At 45.3% G+C, this 27,452-nt stretch overlaps 1 protein-coding gene across 1 annotated transcript in view; it reads left to right on the plus strand.

Moving 5' to 3' along the window:
• Nucleotides 1–12,215: 12,215 nt before the first annotated feature.
• LOC121287766 overlaps nucleotides 12,216–27,452 on the plus strand; it is a 104,236-nt gene continuing 88,999 nt past the window's right edge. The window contains exons 1-4 of the mRNA XM_041205680.1: nucleotides 12,216–12,361; nucleotides 15,504–15,606; nucleotides 22,344–22,526; nucleotides 24,356–24,500. Coding sequence (XP_041061614.1) covers nucleotides 12,290–12,361; nucleotides 15,504–15,606; nucleotides 22,344–22,526; nucleotides 24,356–24,500 — 503 coding nt within the window. The 5' untranslated portion in view covers nucleotides 12,216–12,289. The remainder of the gene's footprint in view (nucleotides 12,362–15,503; nucleotides 15,607–22,343; nucleotides 22,527–24,355; nucleotides 24,501–27,452) is intronic.

Below are 27,452 nucleotides of genomic sequence, written 5' to 3' on the forward strand. Positions count from 1 at the left end.
GGGTGCTGCACTGTTGTGCTGTCATCTGGATGAAATGTTAAACTGAGGCCCTGTCTGCCCTCTCAGGTGGATTTGAAAGATCTGATGGCACTATTTCTAAGTAGAACAGGGGAGTTATTGCTTGTGCCCTGGTCAACATTTATTCCCCAATCAATATCAGAAAAAACAGATTATCTGGTCATTATCACATTATTGCTTGTGGGAGCACAGATTGGCTGCCGCACCTCCTCAGTAACGACATTTCAAAAGTAGTTCATTGGCTGTAAAACCCTGAGAAGTCCAGTGGTTATGCAAAGCACCATATAAATGCAAGTCCTTTTTTTCAGCTGTCCCATCAACGTAACCATCTAGTGTCACAACTCTGATCACTCAGGCATTCCATTCAGCATTACAAACCCACTATTCTGACTTGATTAACCCCAACTGTTTATTATTCTTTAATCAATTTTTTAAAACACTCATTGAAATAACTTGAGTCCCAAACTTTTCTTTGAGTTATAATGTGAACAATTTTTTGCTAATAGTAAAAGTAGGAATGCAAAGACTATTGGAGGAAATAATCTGCTTGGTGTTAGTTCAATGGTCAAATGCGTTGAGTAGTGTACTGAGTCATTCCCAGTGCTATGAGGGTAAGCTGCCACCCTAAATGCGGCAGTGGGCGTGAAAAATGGCATTCTACCCGCTAGCCACAATGGTGGGTTTTCACACTATATCATCTGCTTTCTGCCACATTAATAATGCACCTATGGGAAACATGCTAGATCACAGGCTGATTCACCCCCCCCCCACCTCTGCCATGAGCTCATTAGTTCCTCACTCGGGGAGACATATTTAAACAGCACCTGTGCACAGCTTTTTAAATGTATGCAGCCCAGGACATGGCTCCCAAAGGGGGGAAGCATGTCTGAAATTCAGTGACGTCTCACTGAAACACCTGGTGGATGCAGTTGAGATCCGCCGCGATATGCTCTACCACCGTGAAGGCTGGAGGAGGTCCACTAATAACACCACTCCAACTTGGCAGGTGATGGCAGCTGTGATCAGTGCTAATGCAGCACAGAAGAGGTCAGCCACCCAGTGCAGAAATGGGATGAGTGATCTCACCCATGCCACCAGGATAAGTCAACCATCTCATCACTCTCCACTCACAAGCCCATTTGGCATTCACTGGCATCTCATACACTGCCAGCTCACGGGATATCACCACTCACTCTCTTACACAAACCTTCACATCTCCATCTGGGGTCTTTCCCTCCAGTGCATGCGTCTTCTTCTCACCCATGGTTCCACTCTCCACCCACAAATGCCAGGCATCCTTATCTTCTCCCCTGGCATGTGTTCTGCTCACACGTTCCATCTGCCTTAATGCAGGACAAGCTCGCACACAATTGAATGAAGAAGTCCCAGACTAGGGGGTAGAGTGGCCAAAATCGAGAATCGAGCCATTGAGCTGGCTGAAGGGGATGTGGACCATGCTTCTGCTGACAGTTAAGTGGGTGTCGTGCACCCAAGTGAGGATTCTGCACCAGCTCATCCCTCAGACAACCATACTCTGAGTACATTGTCCCGTTTTAGAGTCAGCTGCCAGGCACTAATTATCTCTCCGTTCTTTCATAGGCACCTCTGGAAAGCGCCTAAGGGAGTCCACAAGCTAGGCCTCAGCTCCAGCCCTAACGACATCTTGGATGAGGAACCAGAGGAGAGCACCATAGAAGACCCATCACAGCACTCACCCACACTCTCCAGCATCGCAGAGACACATGGCTCAGTAGGACTTAGTTGTAGAGCAGCCTTGTGGTCACAACCTGGTGAGCACAGTACATAATCTGGCCCACAGCAGGCAGAGGCAGGGTCATCCAAGGTTGCTGGCATTTAGAGGACCACTGGAGGCCAGGATTCTGCTGAGTCTGAGTCAGATGATGACTTCTGGACTCAGTCCTAATTCAGTTGGTGGAGTTGCAGCGAAAATCATGAGAATATCAGGAAGGGATGTCATCTGCATTCCTCAGATTGCAACGGGTGATGGAGGAGTCCTTTTGCATTCAGTCTGAGATGATAGCACCAGCATGCCAATGCACTGCCAACATTGGTAGGATGGCATCCGCCATGAAGACCTTGATCCAGGACATTGGTCCTGCACTGCAGGAGCAGCACTCCATTGCTGTAACCATTGGTGGCCATTAGTGTTTACGTGAGAAGGGGCGGGGCACCACAATCTCACTCCAGTTGCCCCTTGTCCTCAAGGAGTCAGCCAGAGGCCCTCGGGCACTCATGGGGAGGACCACCAGCAGCTGGACACCCTGGGGTCATCCACCCAGGTGGCTTCGGGAATGTCTGGCCAATTTCATTCCCTTCTTCTTGTGACCTCATTACCTCCAGCTCCCCAGGCCGAGGAGGGTACACCCACCCCACAGCTGGACACCCAAAGTAGGCCGAGGCCTTCCAGGTCTCGGCCCTCCAGAGGATGCTTGCCAACGTCATCACAGACAAGAGGGAGTAGCAGCCAGCAGGCTGCTTCCTCCTCTGTGTGGATGTTGGGAAAGCTCCAAAGTGTAGAAGCTGGGTTAGGAAAGTTAAAAAGATTTATGAGCACAACAGTGGCATGGGTGTTCACAAATGAAATAGAATTGCACCCATTTCACATTTCCTCTTGTGTGTGCCTCCTTTTTATGATGAGCTGTGTTGCTGTCAATCAGGTGTGATAACATGGTCCCCCCCCCACTTATTGCAGATGTTGCTATCATGCGCCTCTCGTCTGGCTAGTGTGCCTCCATATCACCACAGTGTGTGGTCCTTTTCCAGATCATTCTCGGCAACAGTGATGCCTTGGCCTTAATGTTAAGTGTGCTTGTGGAAGGAATTTCGTTCACGTGCTTTGCAGGGTCATGTCATGTTTATTCTTGGCTGTGTAAGATTGAGACAGAGGTGTTATAGAATCATAGAATCATAGAGTTATACAGCACAGAAACAGACCCTTCAAACCATCATGTCCATGTTGGCCATCAAGCACCTATCTATTCTAATCCCATTTTCCAGCACTTGACCTGTAGCCCTGTATGCTATGGCATTTCAAGTACTCATCTAAATACTTCTTAAATGTTGTGAGGGCTGCATTCTTGAAAAGTGAAGGAGTATTGTTCAAGGAGAGATGTGTTAATGTATGGAGAAGGGACATACATCATGCAACTCCATGTGCTTTCTGCCTCTCGGAAGGGTTTTCATGCTATGAGCCCATACTCAAAGCTCGTGTGTGCTATTGTCTGTCAACAACCTTTCCAACGCTCCGAGTGTACATCTGCTAAGCTGACCAAGAAGTGGGAGCATCTTGCCACCTCAAGGTGCTGAAGCTCTGCCCTCTCAGCCACATTATTGTCCTGGCACTGGAACCTACAACCTTGACCGTTTCTCACTCTGTAATTTTCTGGATTGCAGCCACAAGGCTCTCATCACATTGTCGGGATGCAGTGTTGTGCATCCCATCACCTAAACACTCACCGAGATGAGTGATGTTTGACGGTCTTTAGAGTATTTGAGCATTTCTGGAAGCGCGCATCATAGCTTTAGACAATGTTGAGGGGAGCAATGGGGTAGGAGCAAAGATGTACTGAAACTGAAGTGTTCTCTTATTAGCAATGACTGTTATCTTGAAGGATTCATGGTGTCTGAGCATTTTGGACTTTGCAAGGGTCAGGGCTGGCCAGGAGGGCACAATGTGTGTCTTAAAGAGGAGGCATTTTAGTGTCTGGCATACAAGTGGTTGAACATCATCATCCTCAGGTGGTCCACATGCATAGCAAGGTGAGGATAAAAGCAGGCCAGCATCCCTAACTGAGAGTGTTGGATGTTAATGTGATAGAGAAGAAGGTGACACAGAGGATTGAGTCACCTCAGAACAGATGTACACCTGTGGAACATCCTCGGCTGCCTTAGCCCAAGCGTCATCTATCAGTTTCACCATCGACTTTATATGTTCTCCCATTGCTGGAGATGGATCTCCTTGAGGAGCTTTGTCAGATTGAAGGCACACAGCTACAAGCCCACTGAGGATAGTGGAACAGCTCTTGGCTTCTGTAGACTGCAATTATGACTGGGACGCCAGAGAGACGCTTGAAAAGGAAGTACCTTCTGATGTCTGATGCCGGGACTCCCTCCAGTTAGCACCTCATCTTAGCAATGACACATTCTCCTGAGGCTTCACCATCTTTCAAAGGATCAAGCCAATGAGAACCTGTTGTGTAATTATTCACGCTCATATTGAAGTACATGGCTGAAATGAAAGGAATAGCAACAATGGTGTTTATGTTGACCAATGATGGAGAGCACTTGTCCAAGAGGGTACTCACTGCAACTCGCCATCCTCCTCGTGGAATCTGGTGGCAATGAGAGTCTCACGTGCATGCCTGCCTTGTCTATACCACGCTATAGCCTCTTCACCTGCATGCTCACCTTCCTCTAATGGCCTCATTCCCTTCAATGTCCTCCTCATTGAAGGAGACATGCAGCTTCTCCATGTTGACATCTCGTAAGCCTTCCTCCCTTTGCAGTACCAGGTTGTGCAGCGTGTAGCAAGCCACGATGTTCCATGAGACCCTCTGGGGAGTGTACTGGGGAGCTCTACCAGATCGGTTCAGATATCAGAATCACATCTTTAAGATCCCTATGGTGTGCTCCACCAATGTTCAGCTAGCAGCAAGAGCCTTGTTGTACCTTCTCTCTGCAGGACTCTGATGCAACAGCATGGGCACCAACAGCCACATCCTTTGCAGATATCCCTCGTCACCAAGGAGCCAGCCCTGGATCCTGTGTAGTCCCTCAAAGATGTTTAGGATCTGTGATCTACTTAAGATGTATGAGTCATGGGTGCATCCTAGATATCTGGTGCAATTTCTTGATCAATGATCAATTTCTTGTGGTCACAGACCAGCTGTACATTGAGTGAGTGGTAATCTTTCCTGTTTATGTATTGGAGTGCCTGTTCCCAAGGAGCTTTTATAGCCACATGAGTGAAGTCAATGGCACCTTGCACCTGGGGGAATCCGGAAACCTCAGTGAAGCCCAGTGCTCTGTCTTGCTTGATCTCTGTTGAAGTTGATGTAATTGTGGGCCTTGGCAAAAAGGGCAACTGTGACATCATGAATGCATTTGTGTGTGAATGCTTGAGAGACCCCATAGAGGCCCCCAGTGGAGCCCTGGAAGGAGCCACCGGTGTAGAAGTTGATTGCGGCCATTACTTTCAGAGCCACTGGCAATGGATGCTCTCCCAGTTCCTGTGGCGCCAATTCTTGGAGAATGTGGCCAATGTGAGTTGCCAAATTCCTGGACATGTGGAGGCGTCAGTGTCATTAGTTCTCACGTGCAGATAAGACATGTGAGTTCTGTAGACCCTAGGCCTTGCGAGCCAGCAATGCACAATGTCTGTGTGAGCCTCATCCTCTGCGTCCAGAGGGGGCCCTGCTGGTCCTTGGTATTGAGAGTTTTGCTCCTCCCTTTGGTGAGCTAAGTGCCTCCATCACAATCTTTTCCCTTTTCTCTCTCGCCTGTATGCAATAATGCAGGCAGCAATAAATCCAAGCTCCATCTTCCTGATGGTCTCCTCTCTGCAGCATCAATGAGAAACAGACAAGAGTCAGCATTTCCTTCTGTCAATGACTCGCCAATGAATGTGGGTTCAAGAATTTTGTTTCCATGTCAGCAACTACTCAACCCTGAAATGATGGCCAGTGCGGCGTGCTAATCAAGGTGCTCTCACCATCCTTCCCACCTTTAAATGACCAACTGCTTGGCCAGACGCTTGGATGTGCAGTTTCAACCCAGGTGCTGGGATCCTCATTTACTGCGCTCTAATACTACACTTTTTGGAATAAACATGAGGGTAAATGTTTAGCCAGGAAATTAAATTATTTGAGGGGGGGTGGGGGGTACTTTTCTTCTCTGAACTGCCTAGTGCCATGATTCTAACATGCTTCAGAAGCTTGTCCAGTTGCCCAATTGCTCTGGCGTTCATTATCACTCTGGGGAATGTCCATGCTGTGAACAAGGGGTTAAAACAAGGAGATTGATTAGTGTCACTTTGCGGAATTAGTCTCGCATGAATGGGTATCATAACTTCACTTTCCTGATTCCCTGCATTGGCATTGAAAGGCTCTTAACATGTCTCAGCTGTGCTTCTCTCCTCACTTGGGAATGCACAGTTCAGTTGAGTGCCCCTTTAATAGCCCCCCCACCCCTCCAGTGCTGCAGGTTGGAAGATGGTTGTGCTTTGCTCTCACTGCCAGACCAGCTTGGACATTCTCTGTGTGAGTGAGGAAACCCATCCCATTGTCCTGGAGGAGCTCAATGTTCAGATTTCCCTCCTTCCAAGACCTCTAAATCCTACCCCTGTATCCCTTGATCCCATTGTGATTGTGGTGGATATCCACTTGTTAGTCCCTGGACATCTTAAGGTGGATGTGCCTATGCTCCATGTGGACCTCACTCCTCGCCTTCTTGGGGCCACAGTTAAACATATATATCCCACCATACTCCCTTGGATACCCTCACAAATGTTTTTTCCCCATTTATAGGCTGCAGACGCCTCCCCAACTGAGTGTGCCATCTGCGGCCCCATGGGCTGAGGCGTGTGATGTTACGACCACACCCTATGCACAACATGCTGGGAACAACTGAGACTGGACTGACATGCCCTCCTCCTGCCCTGACTGGGACAAGGACAGTCTTTGCAAGTTCAACATTGAAGAGCTCCTTCACTCAGCGATCCTCCCATTCTGGCCCAAAGTTGCTTATGTCATTCTGTAACATACTCTCTCCCCATCCTAGTGCTGAGGATGCTAACCCCTGCACCCTTCCCCAATCATGTGTCCGAGTGCAACCTTCCCCACTTATACCCCCCAGTAGAGCCCTAGCCCTGCAGCCCATTCCCATGCCTAAGGCCAGTTTCCCCCTTTCCTCAGTGCAGCTCTAACCCTTCAGCACATTAAAAGCTACCCCTGCCTTACTGCTGGTCTGGTAGGTACAGACTTGCCTCTGACACCCCCCTGAAAGTGATACGAAGGCTGCCTGCGAAGCCTGGTGCTGATTACCATGAGTACTGCGCAATGCAAGGTAGGTGAACGAACCTTGAAGTCGTAAGTGAAGTGCATGTCGCCAGGTGCACGCCACTTATATACCTTTGTAAAACACGCCGTTCTAATTGCATGCTGATGTGCCCTGATGATCCAGTGTGGGAGGATGATTCCAGCGACGAGTCCTTATAATGAGATGCAAATATAACATGCCATGGCAGGAAATGCAGCCCGCCATTGTAGGCCGCAGTGCACATACTGGTTTTACGATATCGTAAGACCTGTTTTTGGCCTTGTCGCAATATTTTCTGCTCCCGCCTGCCATGACAGGAGTGGAAAATCCTGGCCACAAACTTGTTACCCGAGTTGGTGTTCAGGCTCGTTCTTGGCCTTGATGCCCTTAATCTGATAAAAGGGAAAAAAGACAGTTAGGGTTTCACACATTCTAAATATTTTTCAGTGGTTCAGGCTATAAGTGCATGTTTGTGGAGGTATAAGGAAGAGCAGAATAGTGTTCCCTGAAATGCCCCATGATCAAATGGCAACACTGACTGGCCAACCTCATCTATGAGGGCCCGCCTGTGGAGAAGTACCTTCCCATCTCATGGTCCACCATTGTTGACAAGGGAGAAGGACAAGAAAGGTGAGCACAGAAAGGAGAAACAGAGAGATGGAAGCAAGAGGAGATGAAGGAGGGAAGGAATTGTGGAAAATTAGAGAAATATTAGATCACAAAATAGATCAATAATTTCTAAACTCTTGATTAAGTGAACCTTGAACTGACTGAAGATATAAGGAAATTAAGAAATGTGAATGAAAAGAACAGCTGAATAACCTAAACAGAAAAAATATTTGCAGCCAAGGAAAGAGTTCAGCTAAAGGAGAAGGGTGAAATACAGAAAACCAGATGATGGATAATAATTTCTTTGAGTGCCCAAAACTATCTTCATTCACCGTCTGACTTGTTTGAATTTGGGTAAAGGTGAACAAAAGCCTTCTTAGCCCCCTTCTCTCTCTCTGCAATCCTGCTAGCTTAAACAAAGGTTTATTTGAATAATTCTGAAGTGGGCTGAGTTTTGGTAAGTCCTCTTGTGAAATAGAACCCAAACAGGCCAACGTCAGTCTTATCTATCATTCTGCTAACGTAGTCAATTCTGGACATTATAAAGGAGAGAGGGAGCACAGACATCCTGTCACAAACCTGCTGCTCAGCTAGTTTGTGACAGAAGTCCCACTACCCTGTTCTTCAATCCACAATTTGGCAAGATGACTTTACTACGTGCTGTTTTACTCTTGGGAATTATTTGTGAGTATTAAACTTATCTGTTTTAAGATAATTTATCTGAGGTTAATTTTCTAAATGTATCATTCATTGTCAAATATACTCATCTTAAACTTTTAGTTCTTTATGTGGGAAAAACAAAATTTGCCCCCATAGTGCAGAATCAATATGGTACGGGTTTTGTACATTGTAGAAGAAAGATCCATGGTAAATTCATGCGGATTTTTTAAAGTATCATCATCTATAAGAAGAGCACACAGCTGAGAGGTTAAGGGTTAAAAATGGACATTTAAGTTAAATTATTGCTTTTAAAGTCAGTGGGGGAAAGGAATAAAATGGGCTTCGTTCTCTAGTTTTTAATTCTTTTGACAGTAAGTCGCAGGAAATATACTTAGGGAATAGACTTTGTAGATTGAGACTGAAATTTTGTACAATTCAAGTTGAATGTAAACCAACCAGAGTAGTGACTAAAAGTGTTAGTAGAGCGACAAGATCAGAAATGGTTGTTTGTTTTGTGTCAGTATTTTCTCGTATTAGTAAGATAATGTTGAATAATGTAATCATGACTTGTTCTATAGAATACAGTTATGGAAGGAAATGCACTTACTGAGATGTGCAGGTACAGACAGAGAGAAATACAGAATTACAGGCAGTCAGGGAGATGCAGAAATAGAGAAACATTTAAAGGCGTAGGCTCTTCCTCACCGCTCACATTGATAGCGAAATGTCTGATTTACTGGAGGCACCTTGCCAAGTTCTACCCCCATGCTTCTCCTTCTTCTGGATCCCCTGTGTAATGACCTGGTTGTGAAAGTATGGTGTATGCTAATGACATGTGTGTGTGCTCTGACATATGTCCTGCAACTTTTCACCTTTTGCTGGGTCCAGGGATTACTTGCATGGTCAAGTGTCCAGTACCCTTTGATCGTAGTAAAGACCAGATTGTTTTGTACTCCATGCCTGTGCAAATACCCAGAAAGTGTGGCCTGAAGATTTAATTTCTAAACATACTATAAATTAGTTTGGGTCAGGCAGTATGGAGACTGTCAGGATTTTCGATGCTGAACACAGTCCTCATTTTGGCAGAGTCCTTTTAAATGGCACTGAAGCTAGAAAGTCTGCTGGCCAGGGTCATGGGTAAACTCTATGGAGAGTGGAAGCAAGCATCCCAGGTAATAGGCCTAGGCCAGAGTTAAAGACAAAGGCCATAGGCTTTCCACTCTGCACTTAACAACTTGGGGATTTTTCCCGATTTAATTGTAGGCTCCCAAGTGCAGACATTCAGGCCTGAGACTCACAGGTTGAGGTTTCACCCCAATAGTAACAGTGGTGTTGCAGATTGATTTGCCATCACAGAAATCATCCAGCTCTCTTTTCTCTAGAACTCAAAAAACAAAAATGGGGCAATATCTATAAGGAAATCCCAATGCATGTGGTAAGTTGAGAATCCAACCCATAGAGTTAAATAGAGATAAAAACAAAGAGCACTGGAAAAACTCAGCCAGTTTGTGTCCAATATGACTCTTCTCCATTCCGAGGATATTGGATTCGAAACATTGGGTGGGATTTTCTGCATCAGCCCGCCGCCGGGATCTTTCGGTCCTGCCACAAGTCAATGGACTTCTGGCTGGGGCACTGCCTCACCCGCGATGGGTCCCACCCACTATGGGGCCAAAAAATCCCAACCATCAACTCTATTTCTCTCTCCACAAATGCTGCCCGATTAGCTGAGCTTTTCCAGCACTTTCTGTTTTTAGTTCAGATCTCCAGCAGCCGCAATCTTTTTATTTTAGAATTAAAAAGAGAGAAGGAGAAAGAAAAGAAGACACAAATGTTAAAGGTTTGACAGTGCCCCAACCATTTTTCAGCTACTAAGACGATGCACAAGCCTCAAATATGGTGGGCAGGAAGCGGCACTCATTTTGAGCCGCAGAGCACCATTTTGGCGTAGTAAAAAAAAGGCATCCAGAGTTCATGCCTGCGACAACTTGATCTGGCCTGAATGCATCTAGTGGTGGGCTGGTTGCGTTCAGGAAAGCCAGGCCAACACGTGATGTAAAAGGGCTATGCCAGAAAGGTAAGCTTTAAAATAAATACTTGCCTGAGTTTACAGCCAGCAAATGCAGGCATGTTCTCTCAATTTACAAATCACGGACCACTGCCAGCAATCAGTTCCCTCCCCACAGTTGATAGCTGCCTCTACCACCCACTCGCACGATTTTTTGCTCCACTCTCCCTTCATCTCCCTTTAAATCACTTCTTCTCTCCTGATCACCTCCTTCCTGATATTCCTCCAATCCAGTAAACTTCTTCCCACTTGCCCTTTCTCCTAGTTGCCTCTTTTCCTGATTACTGCCTTTCTTTATCTCTTTCTGTTCCCTTTCAGGAACCTACCCAAAGACCACTGTCCAGCAGCAATGCAGCAGCTTGAAATTGGAACCCCCTTCACCATGAAAATGGGATAAAAAAGGGGATAAAACCATGAATAAATGAATAAAAATAAAAATAAAATTAAGTGGATAAAAGATAAAAATTAATGTAGAAGAAAGGGGATCAAAAAAGGGAGTGAGGATGGAGGAGAGAGTTCATGGTCTGAAGTTGTTGAACTCAATGTTAAGTCCAGAAGGCTGTAAAGAGCCTAATTGGAAGATGAGGTGCTGTTCCTCCAGTTAGCGCTGGGCTTCACTAGAACATTGAAGCAGGCCAAGGATGGGCATGTGGGCATGAAACCAATAGATGCTCTGCAATGAGCTTTGAAGAAGAGCCATATGGACTCGAAACATCAACTTTGTTTCTCTCTCCACAGATGCTGTCAGACCTGCTGAGTTTTACCAGCATTTTCTGTTTATATTTCAGCTCTCTACCTTTCCCTTTTACTCTCCATCTCTCTCCATCTTTTGTTTATATACTCTCCCTCTGTCCAATGTGTTTCCATGCTTTACCTTGTATAATCACTGCAATTGCTCTTCCTCTGTCCACTGCACAATCAGTGTGTTTCATTTTTCTGTTCTAAGTGCTGTCCGCTCTCTTGCTCCTATATGATTAACATTCCCTATCATATTTTACTGTCCTCTTGCTCTTGTATAATTGATAACCTTTCTCTCTTGCATAATCACACTTCTGTTTATCTGGTCAATCATTGTTTCCACTTTCACCTGTAAAATTCATGTCTATCCTATCTCTTTCATATATTAATGATGTTTTCCCTCATTCGCTTTTGTATAACATGTGCTAATCTTTCTCCCTGCACTCTACTGTACAATCACTCATTTTCCTTTACAATCACTATGCTCTCTACCCTTTGCAATCATGGTGCTCTCTACCTTTTACAATCACTGTGCTCTCTACCCTTTACAATCACTGTGCTCTCTCTCTCCTTTACAATCACTGTGCTCTCTACCCTTTACAATCACTCTGCTCTCTCTCCTTTATAATCATTGTGCTCTCTCCTTTACAATCACCATACTCTCTCCTTTACAATCACTGTGCTCTCTCTCCTTTACAATCACTGTGCTCTGTCTCCTTTACAATCACTGTGCTCTCTGCCCTTTACAATCACTTTGTTTTCTCTTGTAAAATCACTATGTTCTCTCCCCTGTAGACTCACTGTCCTTACTGTTTGGACCTATATAACCCCCCTCTTTCTCTCTTCCCTACATAATTACTATGCTTTCTTCTTGCTCTATCATAGCTGTGTTTTCTTCACCTGCTGTATAATTGCTGACATCTCTTTCTCGCCATAAAACCATTATCCACCTTTGTATCTCTCCTCTGTATAATTATTGTACCTCCCTCCCATAATTGCTGTTCTATTTTACCCTGTACAATTATTGTCTGACGTTCTTTTCTTTCTTTCCAAGCCCTTTCATTTGCTGCTGGTTCAGCAATCAAATGGTGTACAGTTTCTCCACAAGAGCAAAAGAAATGCAATGATTTGAAAGAACAAATGGCAGATGACTTCCCCAAATTTTCTTGTATACAGAAGCAAAGTTCTGACAGTTGTGTGACTGCTATTAAGGTAGGCCTTGATTTTATTCAGACTTGGACATAGAGATTGTATTTTATCACATAATTGTTGGGCTGATCTGAATAATTAATCCTGTGGATCTAAGTAAATAGAAACATTATAAATCCAGGAAAAATTGCACAGTTGCATCCATCACATGCACTATGCCAGACTTTGCTATGGAGATCCTACCTATTTGACTGGGCTACTGGTATAAATAAAGCTTTCTCACTGACCTTGGCCTTTAGAATATTTGATTGGTACGAGCAAATTCCAGTAATGCAGCAGCAGCTATGAAAGGCTCTCTAAGTGGTAACAGAAAATTGGATGAATTGTTCGCACAAGAACACAAGGAGTAGGAGTAGGAGTAGGATTAGACCATATCGCCCATCAAGCCTGCTCTGCCATTCAATAAGAACATGTTGGATCTCTGGGCTTCAACTCCACTTTCCCATCTGCTCCAAATATCCTTTGATTTCCTGAGAGATCAAAAATCTGCCCATCCCAGCCCTAAATATATTCAATGTTGGAGCATCCACAAATCTCTGGGGTAGAGAATTCCATAAATTCACAACCTGTTGAGTGAAGTAATTTCTCCTCATCTCAGTCCTAAACGATCAGCCCCTTATCTTGAGATCATGCCCCCATGTTGTAGGTTCCCTGACCATTGGAAACAATCTCTTGGCATCCACATTATCAAGCTCTTGCAGAATCTTGTCTTTTTCAAGAGATTACCACTCATTCTTCTAAATTCCCGAGAAAGGCCTAATGTATTCAAACTCTCATCATAGGACAACCCCCTCATTCCAGGGACCAATTGAGTTGATTTCATCAGACTCCATAAGGGCCAGGTGCTGGTCATTCCTCCCAATACTGTCATGGACTGATGATGGGGTCTGGAGTTGATGTTGAGGACCAGGGTAACTCCCTCCGGACTGTATACCACCTCTGCTGGGCCTGTAATGTCAGTAGTACAGTTGCTCTCAAAGGAGCTTTGGTGAGTTGCTGCAATGCATCTTGTAAATGGTACACACTGCTACCACAGTGTGTCAGTGGTGGATACAGTGACTGTTTAAAGTGGTGAATGAGGTGCCAGTCAAGCAGGTTTGCTTTTTCCTGAATGGTATAGAGCTTCTTGACTGTTGTTGGAGCTGCACTCATCCAGGCAAGTGAAGATTATTCCATCACGCTTCTGACTTGTGCTTTGTAGATGGTCATGCCAAGCTATGAGGTTACAGATTGTAGTTGAATACAATTCTGCTGCTGCTGATGGCCCACAGTGCCTCATGGATGCTCAGTTTTGATCTGTTTGAAATCTACCCCATTTAGCACAATGGTAGTACTGCACACATGATGGAGAGTAATCTCAATGTGAAGATGGGACTTTGTCTCCACAAGGACTATGGAGTGGTCACTCCTACCAATACTGTCATGGACAGATACACCTGCAACAGTTAGATTGATAAGGACAATGTCAAGAAGGTTTTTCCCCTCTTATTGGTTCCCTCACCACCTGCTGCAGACACAGTTGTGCTATCAAGTGACTCTTGGTGATGAAGATTCATACCCAGAGTACATTCTGCGGCCTTTCCACCCTCAGTGCTTCTTCCAGTTGGTGTTCAACATGGAAGAATACTGATTCATCAGCTGAGTGGGGTGTGGTAGGTGGTAATAAGCAGGAGGTTTCCTTGCCCATGTTTGACTTAATGCTATGAGATTTCATGGGGCCTGGAGTCAATGTTGAGGACTTCCAAGCACCTCCTTCCTGACTGTATACCATTTTCCACCACCTCTGGTGGATCTGTCCTGCCGGTGGGATGGTGATACCTGGGCATTGTCTGTAAGCTATGATTCAGTGAGTATGACTATGTCAGGCTGTTGTCCGACTGCCTGTGGGATAGCTCTACTAATTATAAAGAGGACTTTGCAGAGTCAACAGGGCTGGATTTGCTGCTGTTTTCAGTGCCTAGTTTGATGCCAGCTAGTCTGTCCAGTTTCATTCATTTTTGTAGACTTTATAGCAGTTTGATACAACTCAGTGGCTTGCTAGGCCACTTCAGAGGGCATTTAAGAGTCATCCACATTGCTGTGGGTCTGAAGTCACATGTAGGCCAGACCAGGTAAGGATGGCAGATTTCCTTCCCTAAAGTGCACTGGTGAACCAGATGGGTTTTTACAACAATTGACAATGGTTTCATGGTCACCATTAGGTTAGATTTTAATTCAAGATTTTTATTAATTGAATTTAAATTCCACCAGCTGCCATAGTGGAATTTGAACCCATGTCTCTAGAGCTTTAGTCTGGGCCTCTGGATTACTCATCTGGCAATATTACCACTATGCCACTATCTCCTTGATCACCTATAAAATAGTCAAAGCAGATAAAGTGGACTGAAAAGGAGATAACATGGCTTTATTTGACAGGAATATTTGGGAGCTCAAAGACATTGATGCTGGGTAGATAATTACTGTTCTTAGCCATATTAGAAAGCTTTAATTTGAAAAAGTCAAAGCTAACAGTAGGGGTATGCTGCAGACTTGCTAGAGTCAGAATAAGAGAGAATATAGTTTTCCCCATGAAGGATCAAAAATGAACAGTGGATGTTCATTTTAATGGGGAGTTCAATCAACCAATTCTAAATTGGGAAAACTGAAGTTGTCTAGGGTCCAAGCTAGTTAATGTATTGCATGATTGCTTCATGACCAAGTGCATCAGGGAAGCTGAGAGATCGAGAAAGGGCTTGTTTTGATTTTACAATTGTAAATGATCCAGACAACATCCACAGAATGAAAGTTGTGGTACCCTCACTGGCTATGACCACAGAAGAGTTATTTCAGGGTAGGGGGAGTTTACCCAATGCCCCAAAGGTCAGTGTTGGAACTCCTATTGTTTCTATTTTACACAAACGTTAATTATTAAAGGGGGCTTTTTCTGCACTGTGAATATTTTGCACAACTCTCAGATCAATGTGTAAAATTGAAAGGATGTATATATAATCACCTTCTTCAATAGACTTAGATTAATAGAACTCATTGAGGATTTCAAGAGAGAGGGGATAAAATTAGAGGGAAAAGCAGGTAATATCCTCAGTACTTGCATTGATTGAAAAGAAGGGGCCTTTCTATTAATAAGGTACATGTTTCTCATTCTCAGGATAGATTTGCAGATGCTATAACTTTGGATGGTGGAGATATATACAAGGGAGGTCTCTTGCCCCAACCGCGTCTGAAACCGATTGTAGCTGAAAATATTACAGGTAATCAGTTATGAAATGTTGACAACAAAACTGTTCAAATAAAAAGGGAGTGCTATCACTTAACACTCAAGAAGCTTGACACTATCCAGGACAAAGCAGCCTGCTTAATTGGCATTACATCCACAAACATTGACTCCCTCCACCATCGATGCACAGTAGCAGTACCATCTATAAGACGCACTGCAGGAATTCACGAAGGCTCCTTCGACAGCATCTTCCAGACCCACAACCACTACCATCTAGAAGGACAAGGGCAGCAGGTTGATGGGAAAACCATCACCTGGAAGGTCCCCCCCCCAAGTCACTCACCATCCTGACTTGGAAATATATTGCCGTTCCTCCACTGTTGTTGGGCCAAAATCCTGGAACTCACTCCCTAACAGCACTGTGGGTGTAGCTACACCACATGGATTGCAGCGGTTCAAGGAGGCAGCTCACCACCACCTTCTCAAAGGACAATGAGGGATGGGCAATAAATGCTGGCCCAGACAGCGAAGCCCACAACCCGTGAACTAATTAAAAAAAACTTTATTTATAATTGACCTGTTGCTCAATATTAACCTCTATTGTGAGTCTGCCACGATAATCTGTTGCATACATTACCCGGCTCAATGTATTGTCACTGGCTGTTTGGAGAAAAGGCGACATTTAGATACAAATGTTTTGCATCTTTACCAGTAAGAAATATTATGATTGGAAGTAGCATCTTCAATTAATGACTACCCATCATTTGTCGTGTCACATAATTATTACATGTAGAATTGAATCTGTTAAAATATTTCACATGGATTCAGGTTCTGATGCGAAGTGCATAGCTTCTGGTCCCAGCCCTAATCTGTTTCTTTATTAACAATATTGTAGTATTCTGGGGCAGAATTTTCCCACTGGGGTGCGGGCTCCACACGCCGATGTGTAAAATGATGTGCAGTGACATCGGGCAATTTTCCTGACTTCACCGGGCGCCATCGTGATATTTCGTTGGGTGGGCACCCGCCATTAATTAATGGGCCACTTAAGGCCCTTGAGGCACCAACTGACGGTGATTTTTTTGGGTCCGTGTGATCTTCAGGTCATCGCATGGGTTCCATGGGCAGGCGGGTCGGACACATTTGTATAAACCTCATCCACGGGCGGGATAAGAGGGGTCAGTAGGGTTGCAAATGTGCTCAGTCAGATATTTATTTTTGAAAGTTACTGATACTTACCTGTGTGAGCAGAAATACTTCAAAACTCATACCAGCTGCTTGGACAGGACTCTCAACCTTCAGGTCAGCACACTTGCAGTGAAGATCGTTTTTGGGGCCTGCAGGTTTCAGGAAGCCTTCCCTTAGCCTGGGAAAGGGAGTTGTGGTCTCCACTGGGGAGGAAGGGAGGGGCAGAAGGGGGAGGAGGCCAGGCATGCACATTCAGCCTCCAGGGGAGCCACCTTTAGGAGGAGACGTGCAGGCACAGGGGCACAGGGCTAACAGGAAGTCCAAGACAGAAGGAGCAGCAGAAGATGCCACTGTCCTGCTGCCAGGGTTTACAGGCGACGAAGCAGCTACCTCAATATGTCTGAGGTGCAGTGCCAAAGGAGGCTCTGTTTCTCAAGGGAGACAGTCAGCTCTATCTATCAAATGATAGACCCTGAGATCTCCGATAACTGTGTGGGTGGGTGCCCCATGCCAGTAGCTCTAAAGTTCACTGTTGCCCTCAACTTCTAACCTCTGGCTCTTTCCAGGGCTTGGTGGGTGATCTTTGTAGTGTCTCCCAATCAGCTGTCCACATTTGTGTCAAGCAGGTGACAGACGCTTTATTCAGGTGTGCATTGACGTTCATTCACTACTGCTGGGACCAAGCCAGCCAGACAGCATGAGCTAGAGGCTTTGCAGCGATTGCTGGGATCCCCCGTGTCCAGGGTGCAATCGACTGTATACATGTGTCCATCAAAGCACCAGCAGGTGAGCCCGGTGCCTTCGTCAACAGGAAGGGCTTCCACTCCATGAATGTTCAGATAATGTGTGATCGCAGGATGCAGATTCTGCAAGTCTGTGCAAGGCACCCTGGCAGATCCCATGATGCCTACATCCTCAGACACTCCCAGGTGCTGAGGCTCTTCAGTGCTCCAGCCCGGCTGGATGGCTGGCTGTTGGTTGACAAGGGTTATCCCCTCAGAAGGTGGCTCATGACGCACCCTCTGCCATCCAAGAACAGAAGCTGAGCAGCGGTACAATAGGAGCTGGGGCACCACAAGGGCTGTGGTGGAGAGAACCATTGGTCTTCTCAAAATGCACTTCCAATGCCTGGACCATTCAGGATGTGCAGTCCAGTTCCCTCAAATTATGTGTCGCTGATAACAGTTTCATGCTGTGCTCTCCATAATCTTGCACTGGAAAAGGGCGATGCTGTGGACAAAGAAGATGTAGATGCAGTTGCTGCGGCTGCACACGATGAGTCCAGCAGTGAGTCCGCGGATGAGCACGCATAGGGAAATGCTGAGAGGGTAGATGCTGACCCAGGCATACGCCAGGGAGGTAGGGACACCCAGGAGGTTTTAATTCAGTGAACCTTCAGCTAGAACACCACAGATGGACCTCCAACAAAAGCCGGTGCTGCAGGCTCCGTACTCGATACCTGAGTGCTAAATCTGCCTTTATAGTAACATTAACTAAGGGCCAAATCAATAAGGCTCAAATGTGATGCAACCCACTCATAACATCATAGGTAACCATCCACCTGCTGAGGAAAAGAGGAACCCTCAGCCATGGTCACGTGTCTAAATTTAATGATATAACAAAATGATCTTAAGGAAATAAAATGACAAAGGTGTTAAACAACACACCAACTAATCATGACCTCATTGCTAGGCAACACAAAAGCACCAGTGAGAAATCCTTGGTGTGCCTAAGGTGCCTTAAATCTACGCTTTCGGGTGCTACATCTAGATGCTGTCCCTTCGATGGCACTGGCATCTGAGACAGAATGCTCACTCTGCTGTCCTGTTAGCCTTGATGACCTTGGCGGATGTCCTCTGGCCCATGGAGCCTGTGCTGGCCCGGCCTGAGAGGGAGCGGCCAGTTCCACAATTGGCATCTCCCCAGTCGTTGCAGCTACATCGGATGCAAAGGTCACTGGCAGGGAGGTGGAGGAGCTGCTGCCCTCATCCAGAGCGCCCTGAGAGGAGCCTGCAGAGATGCCAGGCAGCTGTTGCGCCAACGTGAGGTCGCTTTGGACCTCCCTGCTCACCATAGATGGATGGGCACCGAGCTGGAAAACTTGGTGCCCAGACCATCTCCCACACTGACACTGACCAGCTGAGGTCAATGCCGGTGTGAGGGCTTGCTGGTCCATGCGCATCCCCTGATTGGTCTCCAGTTGGAGTCTCTCCATGAGAGTTGCCACTCTCTCTATGGAGGAAGCATGGCTCTCAGCCAAGAGACTCATTGCATTGGCGAGGGTCCGCGTGGACTTCTCCACCATGGACACCAAGACAAGCATAACCTCATGTATCTCCACCAGATCCTCCCGCACACTCTGCTGGACTTCCAGCATTTGCTGCCTCATGGACGACTCCAGAGGCACATCATTAGCTACCGACTGAGGATGCGCCTGATCCCTTGCAGTCCTCCGACTGTTGGTGCCATGGGCACTTCCTGTCTCTGCCAGCTCTTCCAGTGACTGTGAAGTGCCCTCACCGCTGTGCACTGAGACATTAGCCGATGATCTAATTCCCACCGAGGTATCTGTGCTGGTGCCTGCCTGGAAGAGATGGTGTGACACTGGCTGTCAGAGACTTCAGGAGCCTCAGTTGTGAAAGGGGGCTCCTGTGCCTCCTCCTCCCAGCCCTGATCTGCTGATACTGAAAGGAAGAACAAGGACATTTGATTAACATGGAGACAATGTCAATATGCATCCCTGTCCCCCGGATCGTTATGCGCTCATCCTTCCATAAGCAATGGTGAAGCCATGCTGGAAACTTCAATCACTGAGCATTCAGCAGTGTCATGGCTGCTGGGAGAACAATGGTGACCTCAGTGCTGGGCTAACATACCTCCATGTGGCACCTAAGCCTCACCGACACCGGTGGACCTGGGCGTGTGGTGCCACCCCAGATCGAGGGCCTCTTGCCCGAACCTGGAATTAATGTCCAACTGGGCTGGCCCTCTGCCAGTCCTCAACCGCTTGGCAGCATTATGAGCATTCTTCTCCAGAAAAGGAGAAAAGAGCACTGAATAGTGCAACATGTACCTGGAATCTCTTCGCTGCCATCCTACCCCAAACAGAGTGGGACATTGCAGGTCTCCGGTGTCTCCTCACCCAGCAGCTGCTGCACACTCACACAAAGATGCTAGGTCTGTCCTCCCACCCTTGGCGAATGCAGTCTACACCAAATTTGGTACCAAATGGACCAACCTCACAAAGCAAGGAGGCGCAAGCACGTGGAATGCAAAAGGCAGCAGACGGATCGGTGCCCCACCACCTGGAAGCTCCCCTCCCAGCATGTCAGCACCCTGGCTTTGACATGTTTTGCAGTTCCAGCACTGCACATAAGGTGCAGATCCTCTAGGCTGCCCCCAAAACAGTAATGTGGGTTTCACTGTACCACATGCTGTGGGGGCAGAACCCATCTCATCTACACCCTCTCAGGGTGACCTAGGCATGGCCAATATCTGCTGTCCTGCCCAGCAAGGGAGACATGCCGTCAATGATTCAGTGCTGTCACTACACTCAGAGTTAAGGGGGTGCGGGGGCTGCAGCCAGGATGGAAAGCCTACCTGCTGGGTTCACTAACCAATAGCAACATGGTACTCACCCCTCCAGAGCACAAAAGATTGTTAAAGCACTTGCAGCACTGGATCCAGGTGCACCGCACCACATTGCGGGAGCTCTGCCACCTCCTCCCAGGCACATTTGGTCTTTTGGGGGGACCTCTGTCTCCTGTGCCTCGGAACGAGGTCTTCCCACCATGCTGCCACCTCCTCGAGGAGAGCAGCAAGGCAATTGTCTGAAAAACGAGGGGCATAGTGGCCCCCTGCCCTACCCTCCTGCCTGGCCTGCTCACCAGCAGCGCTCTGGGGTGCCCTGCTGCTGGCCATATTTGACAACCGTTGCAAGTCTGCAGGAGCTCTTTTAAAAGGGCTGCAGGATTTCCATCGGACCTGGGGGCCATTGCAGTCCTGCCGCTGCCTGCCCACTCCTGCTGTCCTCGGGAGCTGTGTTTCATGCTGGGCGAGCCTTAATTGGCCTACCCGTGTAAAATGGCAGTGCGGACCCAATTGGGGGCAGCGAGTGGGTCCGCCCCTGCCCGTGCCTGTGCCCGCTCCTGCACGGCCCACCCGACAGGCATAAAATTCTGCCCCTGGTTTGGGTCAAAGTTCCCTCAAAGATTTGGCACACCTTTCCAATATCTGATCCATCCTGATCTAGCCCCTGCCCTCAGAATGTGATCTGTTTGGTGCCCCAATTAGGACTTCATTTGAAGACAGCTCATAGGTTTCTGGCTGTGTCATTGTAAGAGTTTCAACTGGTTTATCAGAAAGAGTAGGCTGCAGTTTAGCAACCCAATTTTTTTAAGAATATCTCACAATACAATCTTTGGAAAATGGGTGGAATATTGCACCCAAAGAATTTGTGTGCACCTGGGTACCTGGGCCAGTCAGTAAGAACATTGGGTTAATAGGATTACGAAGAAGGAGGCTCAGCAAATTATTTGCAAATTAATTAGTTGCCAGTCAATTGGATTTAAGTTACTGACACCTGTCAATGTGTCAAGTAATACTTTGTGTATTTCAAGGGGTTAGTCTAGACTAGTCTTTGTAGTGTGGCCCTGATTCATTTCCAGAAACTAAAAATGATTATTTGCTCACAGTGTCTAAATTGTGTGCACATAGGAACACAGTTCACAAATTACTGGCCCCATTAAAACCAAGGATCTGAAAAAGAACATGAACCATGATCACCTTCTCACAAAAACCGGTTGGGTTACTTTTCAGAGTAACCTTTCAAAATTGTAGCCCTGTATGCCAAAGAACCTTTTAACAACTTTGAACAATAACTGGAAAATGATAAAAGCTTATTTAGAGTGATCTAAGTTACCTGCTAAAGGCCTTTTCTACAATGTGCTCAACAGCTTGTGTTTTATCCCTCTCTACACTGAGTTCAACAACCTATGTGAAAGTCCTCTCCAAATCTGCCTCAATAACCTGAGATAGTCCCCTTCCTACAGCAGTCCATACAGCCTATAATAGATTTCTCCCTACAACCATCTAAATAATCTATGATACACTCCTCTCTACAGTGATCTCAATAACCTGTGCTATGCCCCGCCCTACAGCTATCACAATAATCTATGATGATGTCTCTCAGTAGGGATCTCAATTTCTGTGAAAGATGTCCCTCAACAATGATCTAAGTACCTGCCGACTCTTGGCAGCGACCTTAACAATGCAGTGGGCCCCTTGTCACAGCTATCTCAATGCCTATGAGAAACTCCGGTCCACAGCAATTTCAATATGTGTGATAGACATGACTCCACAGCAATCTCAATCGCCTGTGTACCTTGTTCTACTTTCCATTGTTTAAGACATTTGAGAAGCATTATTACTTCGGAGCCTTCTGCCGAATTCCACTATGATTTGACCTTATTGCATCATCAAAGTTCTATGAAGATTAAATCAATTGATGCGGATGCATTAGGTATGAAGTCGAAATGCTATTTCTGTGGAGTCTAATAATTGACAATGCATTGTGTATTACAGGGGAGTCCTGCTACTATGCTGTAGCCGTGGTAAAGAAAGGAAGCGGTATTACAATCAATACTTTGAGGGGCAAGAAATCCTGCCACACTGGTCTGGGTAAATCTGCTGGTTGGAATATCCCGATAGGAACCATTATAGAACGCAATCCAAACCAATGGAATAAAGAGGACCCTATTGAAACATGTAATGTGCTATTTTGCTTTCTTTTGTCAAGAACTTTTCAATGGTTGTGTTCAAACTTGGTCATTGAAGATTACAAAGAAGTTACTGAAAAGTTAACTGGAAACATATTGTTAATCCAAGACAGATCAAATGTGCCACAAGTATATGATGAATGGACCAGGCCTGTTTGATGGGCAGGAGGAAAGCAGATGCTAGAGGTGGTCTGAAAGCAGGCTGGCAATGGGCAGGAGTATTTTTGTAGAGCCTGGAGGAACATGTTCGGTTTCACAAACATCATTTAAAGCCCCAAAAGAATTACCTTTCTGGAGATTCCTCCAATGATCTCTTTTAGATTCGCCAGTTAGACTTCTCAATGCTAGGAAAAATGGGACTAACATCTGGTTCGTAAGCTCTGCCCATTTCTCTTTCAAGGTTGCACCTGGGGTCCTACAACAAACATAGAATGTCTACTCTTTCTGTTTGTGCATTTAAACAACCTTCTTCCTGTTTTGAGCTGGAATGCCCATGTCAAGCCTGACTTTAAGTTAATTCGGGCTGGTATCAGGGCACAAAAGCTCTCCAGCTGTCTTTCAACAACCTCTTGCCCATTTTACAAGTTAGAAATGGATGACTGGCAGTTTCCTATTTCTAGATGGGTGGCAAATCTGATCTATGAGACTACAGGCTAATTAGTCCAACATCGATAACCATTGAAATAATGGAAATCAGAGCTGGGAGCAGCAGTTTCAAATAGGCAAATTATCTACATCGAAGTTCATTAGATTTAGCAGAAAGCTTTTGACCTAATTTCACATGAAAGACTTCTAAAACTATGTGCTATGGGAATCTAGATTAGAACATGATATAGGAAAATGTGCTCATGAGAAGAAAGGAAACAGAATAATGTTTTGTGGAGGGATTTCGATCAATCGTGCTGTTGAGTAGATGGAAAATTCAATTTAATCCAGACAAATGTAAAGTTTACACAATAGGATAAGATGTACCATGAGTATATGATGAATGGAACAGCATTATTGAAAGGAGATGCAGTAATAGTTCACTTGGATGTATAGAACAATGATAAAACTAATAGAATTCTGGGATGCGGGAACAGTGCAGTACAGCGATAATTTTACAAACCAGCACTGAAAGGAAGCAAACTTTGCTGGCTGGCAGGTCATCTCAGAACTTTTAAACACACATTACCTTTGACTTTATGACCAAAGCACATTGAAAATTGGGGTCAATGTGCTCCTGAATTTCCATTGTGCCTATTAATATTCTGTTTGTATCGTGTCTCCCTCCTTCCTCTTGTTGTCTCTCTCTCTCTCCCCCTCTAGGCACCTTCTGTTTTCTGTTTCTCCCCCTTTCATTTTAATTCCCTTCTATATCTCTCTCTCACCTTATGGGCTGGATTTTACAGGCCATCCTCACATGGGAAAACCAGCAGGTGGACCAGTAAAATCAATCTCTGCCCAGTCCACCCCTGCTACAATTTTCTGAGTGATGGGGGAAGCATCTGGTGAACTGCCAGCCTACAGTTCAATTGAGGGCCTTAATTGGGTAATTAATAGCCACTTAAGGGCCTCATCCAGCTGCCACTCAGAGTTCAAGTTCAGCAGGGGAGGCCTGCCTGATTAAAGGAATCTGCCTGATTACCTTTCACCCATTTCCAGGGAAGAAAAATCAGGTGAGTTCCTTTAGAGGCACTTGCTCCCAATGTGTCCAACTTTTCAATATTCACCACATCGAAATAATCCTGTGTTGTTCCATGTCAACTCTGGAAAATCTACTTTATGGGCTCATATTCCTCAGTTATTGCACATTAATTTCTGCTTTTTTCTTCCTAGTTGTGGAAAAGTTCTTTTTGTCCAGCTGTGTTCCAGGAGCTTCTTCTAAATTCCCTAAGCTGTGCGCACTGTGTAAAGGATCTGGATCAAATCGCTGCCAGCGATCACACCTTGAACCCTACTACGATTATTCAGGTGCATTTCAGTGAGTATTCCACGGTTCTCGAGTCTGAAATTATTAAATCTTTAGAAAATGACACCTGTTCGCCTTTCTGTCGGAGAGCAAGTTCCACTCCCCTGGTTATTGGGTGCAGCTAAGTTGCGAAAGAATTGTAATATCTCCATCCTGCTGGTTAATGCTAATGATGCATCGAGCAAAATGTATAACTGAGAATAAGGGAGCAATACACTTGAGCTTATCTATCCAGGATTTTCTTTTTAACCAGATGGGAAACTTGCCAACCCAGTGTCTCTGAAACAGATGAGAGACTGTTTGCCTTGTATTTCAGAGCGCTTTTGAAATAAATGAGAGACTATTTGGCTTTTCTTCAAGGTGTTTTTGAACCAAGTGGAAAAGAAGAAATATTTGAAATTATATAGCAACATTCATGACCTCAGACTATCCCAACGTGTTGCACAGCCAAATTATGTTTGAAGTGTAGTCAATTCAGTTCGACTCACCTGGGTTATTGTGTTCAGTTTTGGTCTCCTTACCTAAGGATGAATATACTTGTCAGAGAGGAAGGTTCACCAGACTAATTCTTGGAATGGTGGGATTGTCCTATGAGGAGAGATTGAGGAGACTAGGCCTATATTCTCTACAGTTTAGAAGAATGAGGGGTGACCTTATTGAGACATATCAAATTCTTACAGGGCTCAACAGGGTAGATGGAGGAAGGATATTTCCCCTGGCTGGGGGCGGGGGTGGGGTCTAGAGCCAAGGGACACAGTCTCAGAATAAGAGGTAGGCCATTTAGGACTGAGATGAGGAGGAATTTCTTCAATCAGAGGGTGAAATTCTCTACTCCAGAAAGCTGTGGTGGCTCAGCATATGTTCAAAACAGATTGACAGATATTAAAGATATCAAGGGATATGGGGATAATGCAGGAAAGTGGCATTGGGATAGAAGATCAGCCATGATCTAGTTGAATGCCAGAGCAGGCTCAAGGGGCCAAGTGGCCTACTCCAGCTCCTGTTTCCTCTGTTCCTAATTAAATACACTTTATTGTCCTTACAGAAATTCACTGTGGGTACAATTACTTATCCATATAAGGAAGAAAAAAATTACATAGCAATACGACAACCCATCTACAGCACAGCACCAACATCACATCCAAGAGAATACAAATGATAAGTATAGAAAAAAGTCTTAGGCCTTTACACTCCCTTCCCCCATCATAGGTGCATCCAATAACTATGTCTAAATTGATGATATGATTGTGTTTCCAGACTGTCTTCTGTACCAGGCATTGATGGAGTATTGGTGAAAAGAGATGAGGGAAATATGCAGTTTTAGGAATTTCTTTGATCCTGGGTGGTCGCAATCCATTGGCAGACATTCAGTTATCCTTAATAATTTGCTATCTCTCTGCTAACAAAAAGCTCCAGGCAAAGGAGACTGCCCACTTTTGCGCCCAACTTGCTCCTGTACAGAAGTGTTCTGGCCCAAAAGCCTGCTGCCCTGATGCAGCTAAACCAAATCAGGCCACTCCAACATGACTGGTCTTTGCACTGGGTCACCATCCCCCCATCCAGACCGAACCATTTTTCACCGCCATCTTGTTGGTTGTATACCTGAAAAACACAGTTTAACGTTGACAGTCAAAATGCACATGGCCAGTTCCCACAAATGACTTGACAACCTATTTTAATGATGGTGGTTGTGGGATAGGTTTTGGCCAGAACACTGGGAAACTCCCCTGTTCTTTAAAAATGCCTCAGGATCTTTGATGGTCACTTGAAAGGACAGGTGGGATCTTAATGTCTCAGTCACTACTTAATATGTCATCTTAGGTTATGTACTGAAATCTCTGGAGTGGAACTTGGACCCACAATCTCCTTGATGTTCTTTTCAACTGGCGTTGGGACTAAGGCACATTTTCAGAGCAGAGTGGAGGAACTGTTCTTTTGTGGCTGAGTTTATTTGTGTCACAACACTAGAGGGCACTTGCAAATACACAGAGTGTTAGTCAGAAAGTGAGAATTGTTTTTAAATGCAGGCGGTGTCTTATAACTCATTTTAACATTTGTAAATAGAAAGGCAGCCTAAATTAAGCTTTGAGATGGAAACTGAAACCTATTGTGATAAACGGAGTTGCAGTATTCCTGTTAGAGAAAGTGAGCAGATTGACCACATGGTTCTATTACCCAAATGCTGTGTGGCACGGGCTACATTGTTAATCAGTAGTTTAGAATGGAACCTGGTTTGAGAAGCACCCATGTGTTTGTGCTCTGTTGCTTATATGAATAAACAGCATGTGTTTGACAACATAACACCTATGATTAGGAAGTACATTAAAATTGGAACATTCTGCCCCCAGGGGACTGTGGAGGCTAAGTGGTTGAGTATGTTCAAGACTAAGATCGATAGATTTCTACATCAAGGGATACGGGGATAGTGCAGCAAACTGGTGTTGAAGTAGATCAGCCATGATCTCAATGAATGACAGAGCAGGCCTGAAGGGCTGAATGGCCTACTCCTGCTCCTATTTCTTGTGTTCTTACATTCTTACATTCTTAAAACAGAATCACATTAGGATTGACTGTTCCCCAAGATGTTCTATTTGTTTGCCAGTCATTATTATTAAAATTCCCATCAGAAATACATCAGGGTATTGCTTTTTTAATAGGACTTTTTTTTTGCAGATGTTATATAAAAGACTTTGAGAAGCATCAGAACCAGGTTCCAGGTTTGAGGCACTTCAGCTACGAGGAAAGATCGGAGAAGTTGGGACTGTTTTTCTTTGGAGTGGAGAAGGCTAAGGGGAGACTTGGTAGAAGTTTTCAAAATCATGAGGGGTCTGGATAGATAGATAGATAGGGAGAAACTGTTCCCGCTCGTAAACGGATCGAGAACTAGAAGGCACAGTTTTAAAGTGTCTTGCAAAAGAAACAAATGCGAGATGAGAAAAAACTTTTTCACACAGCAAGTAGTTA

Source organism: Carcharodon carcharias, chromosome 2 (assembly GCF_017639515.1).
Source record: "Carcharodon carcharias isolate sCarCar2 chromosome 2, sCarCar2.pri, whole genome shotgun sequence".
NCBI lineage: Eukaryota > Metazoa > Chordata > Chondrichthyes > Lamniformes > Lamnidae > Carcharodon > Carcharodon carcharias.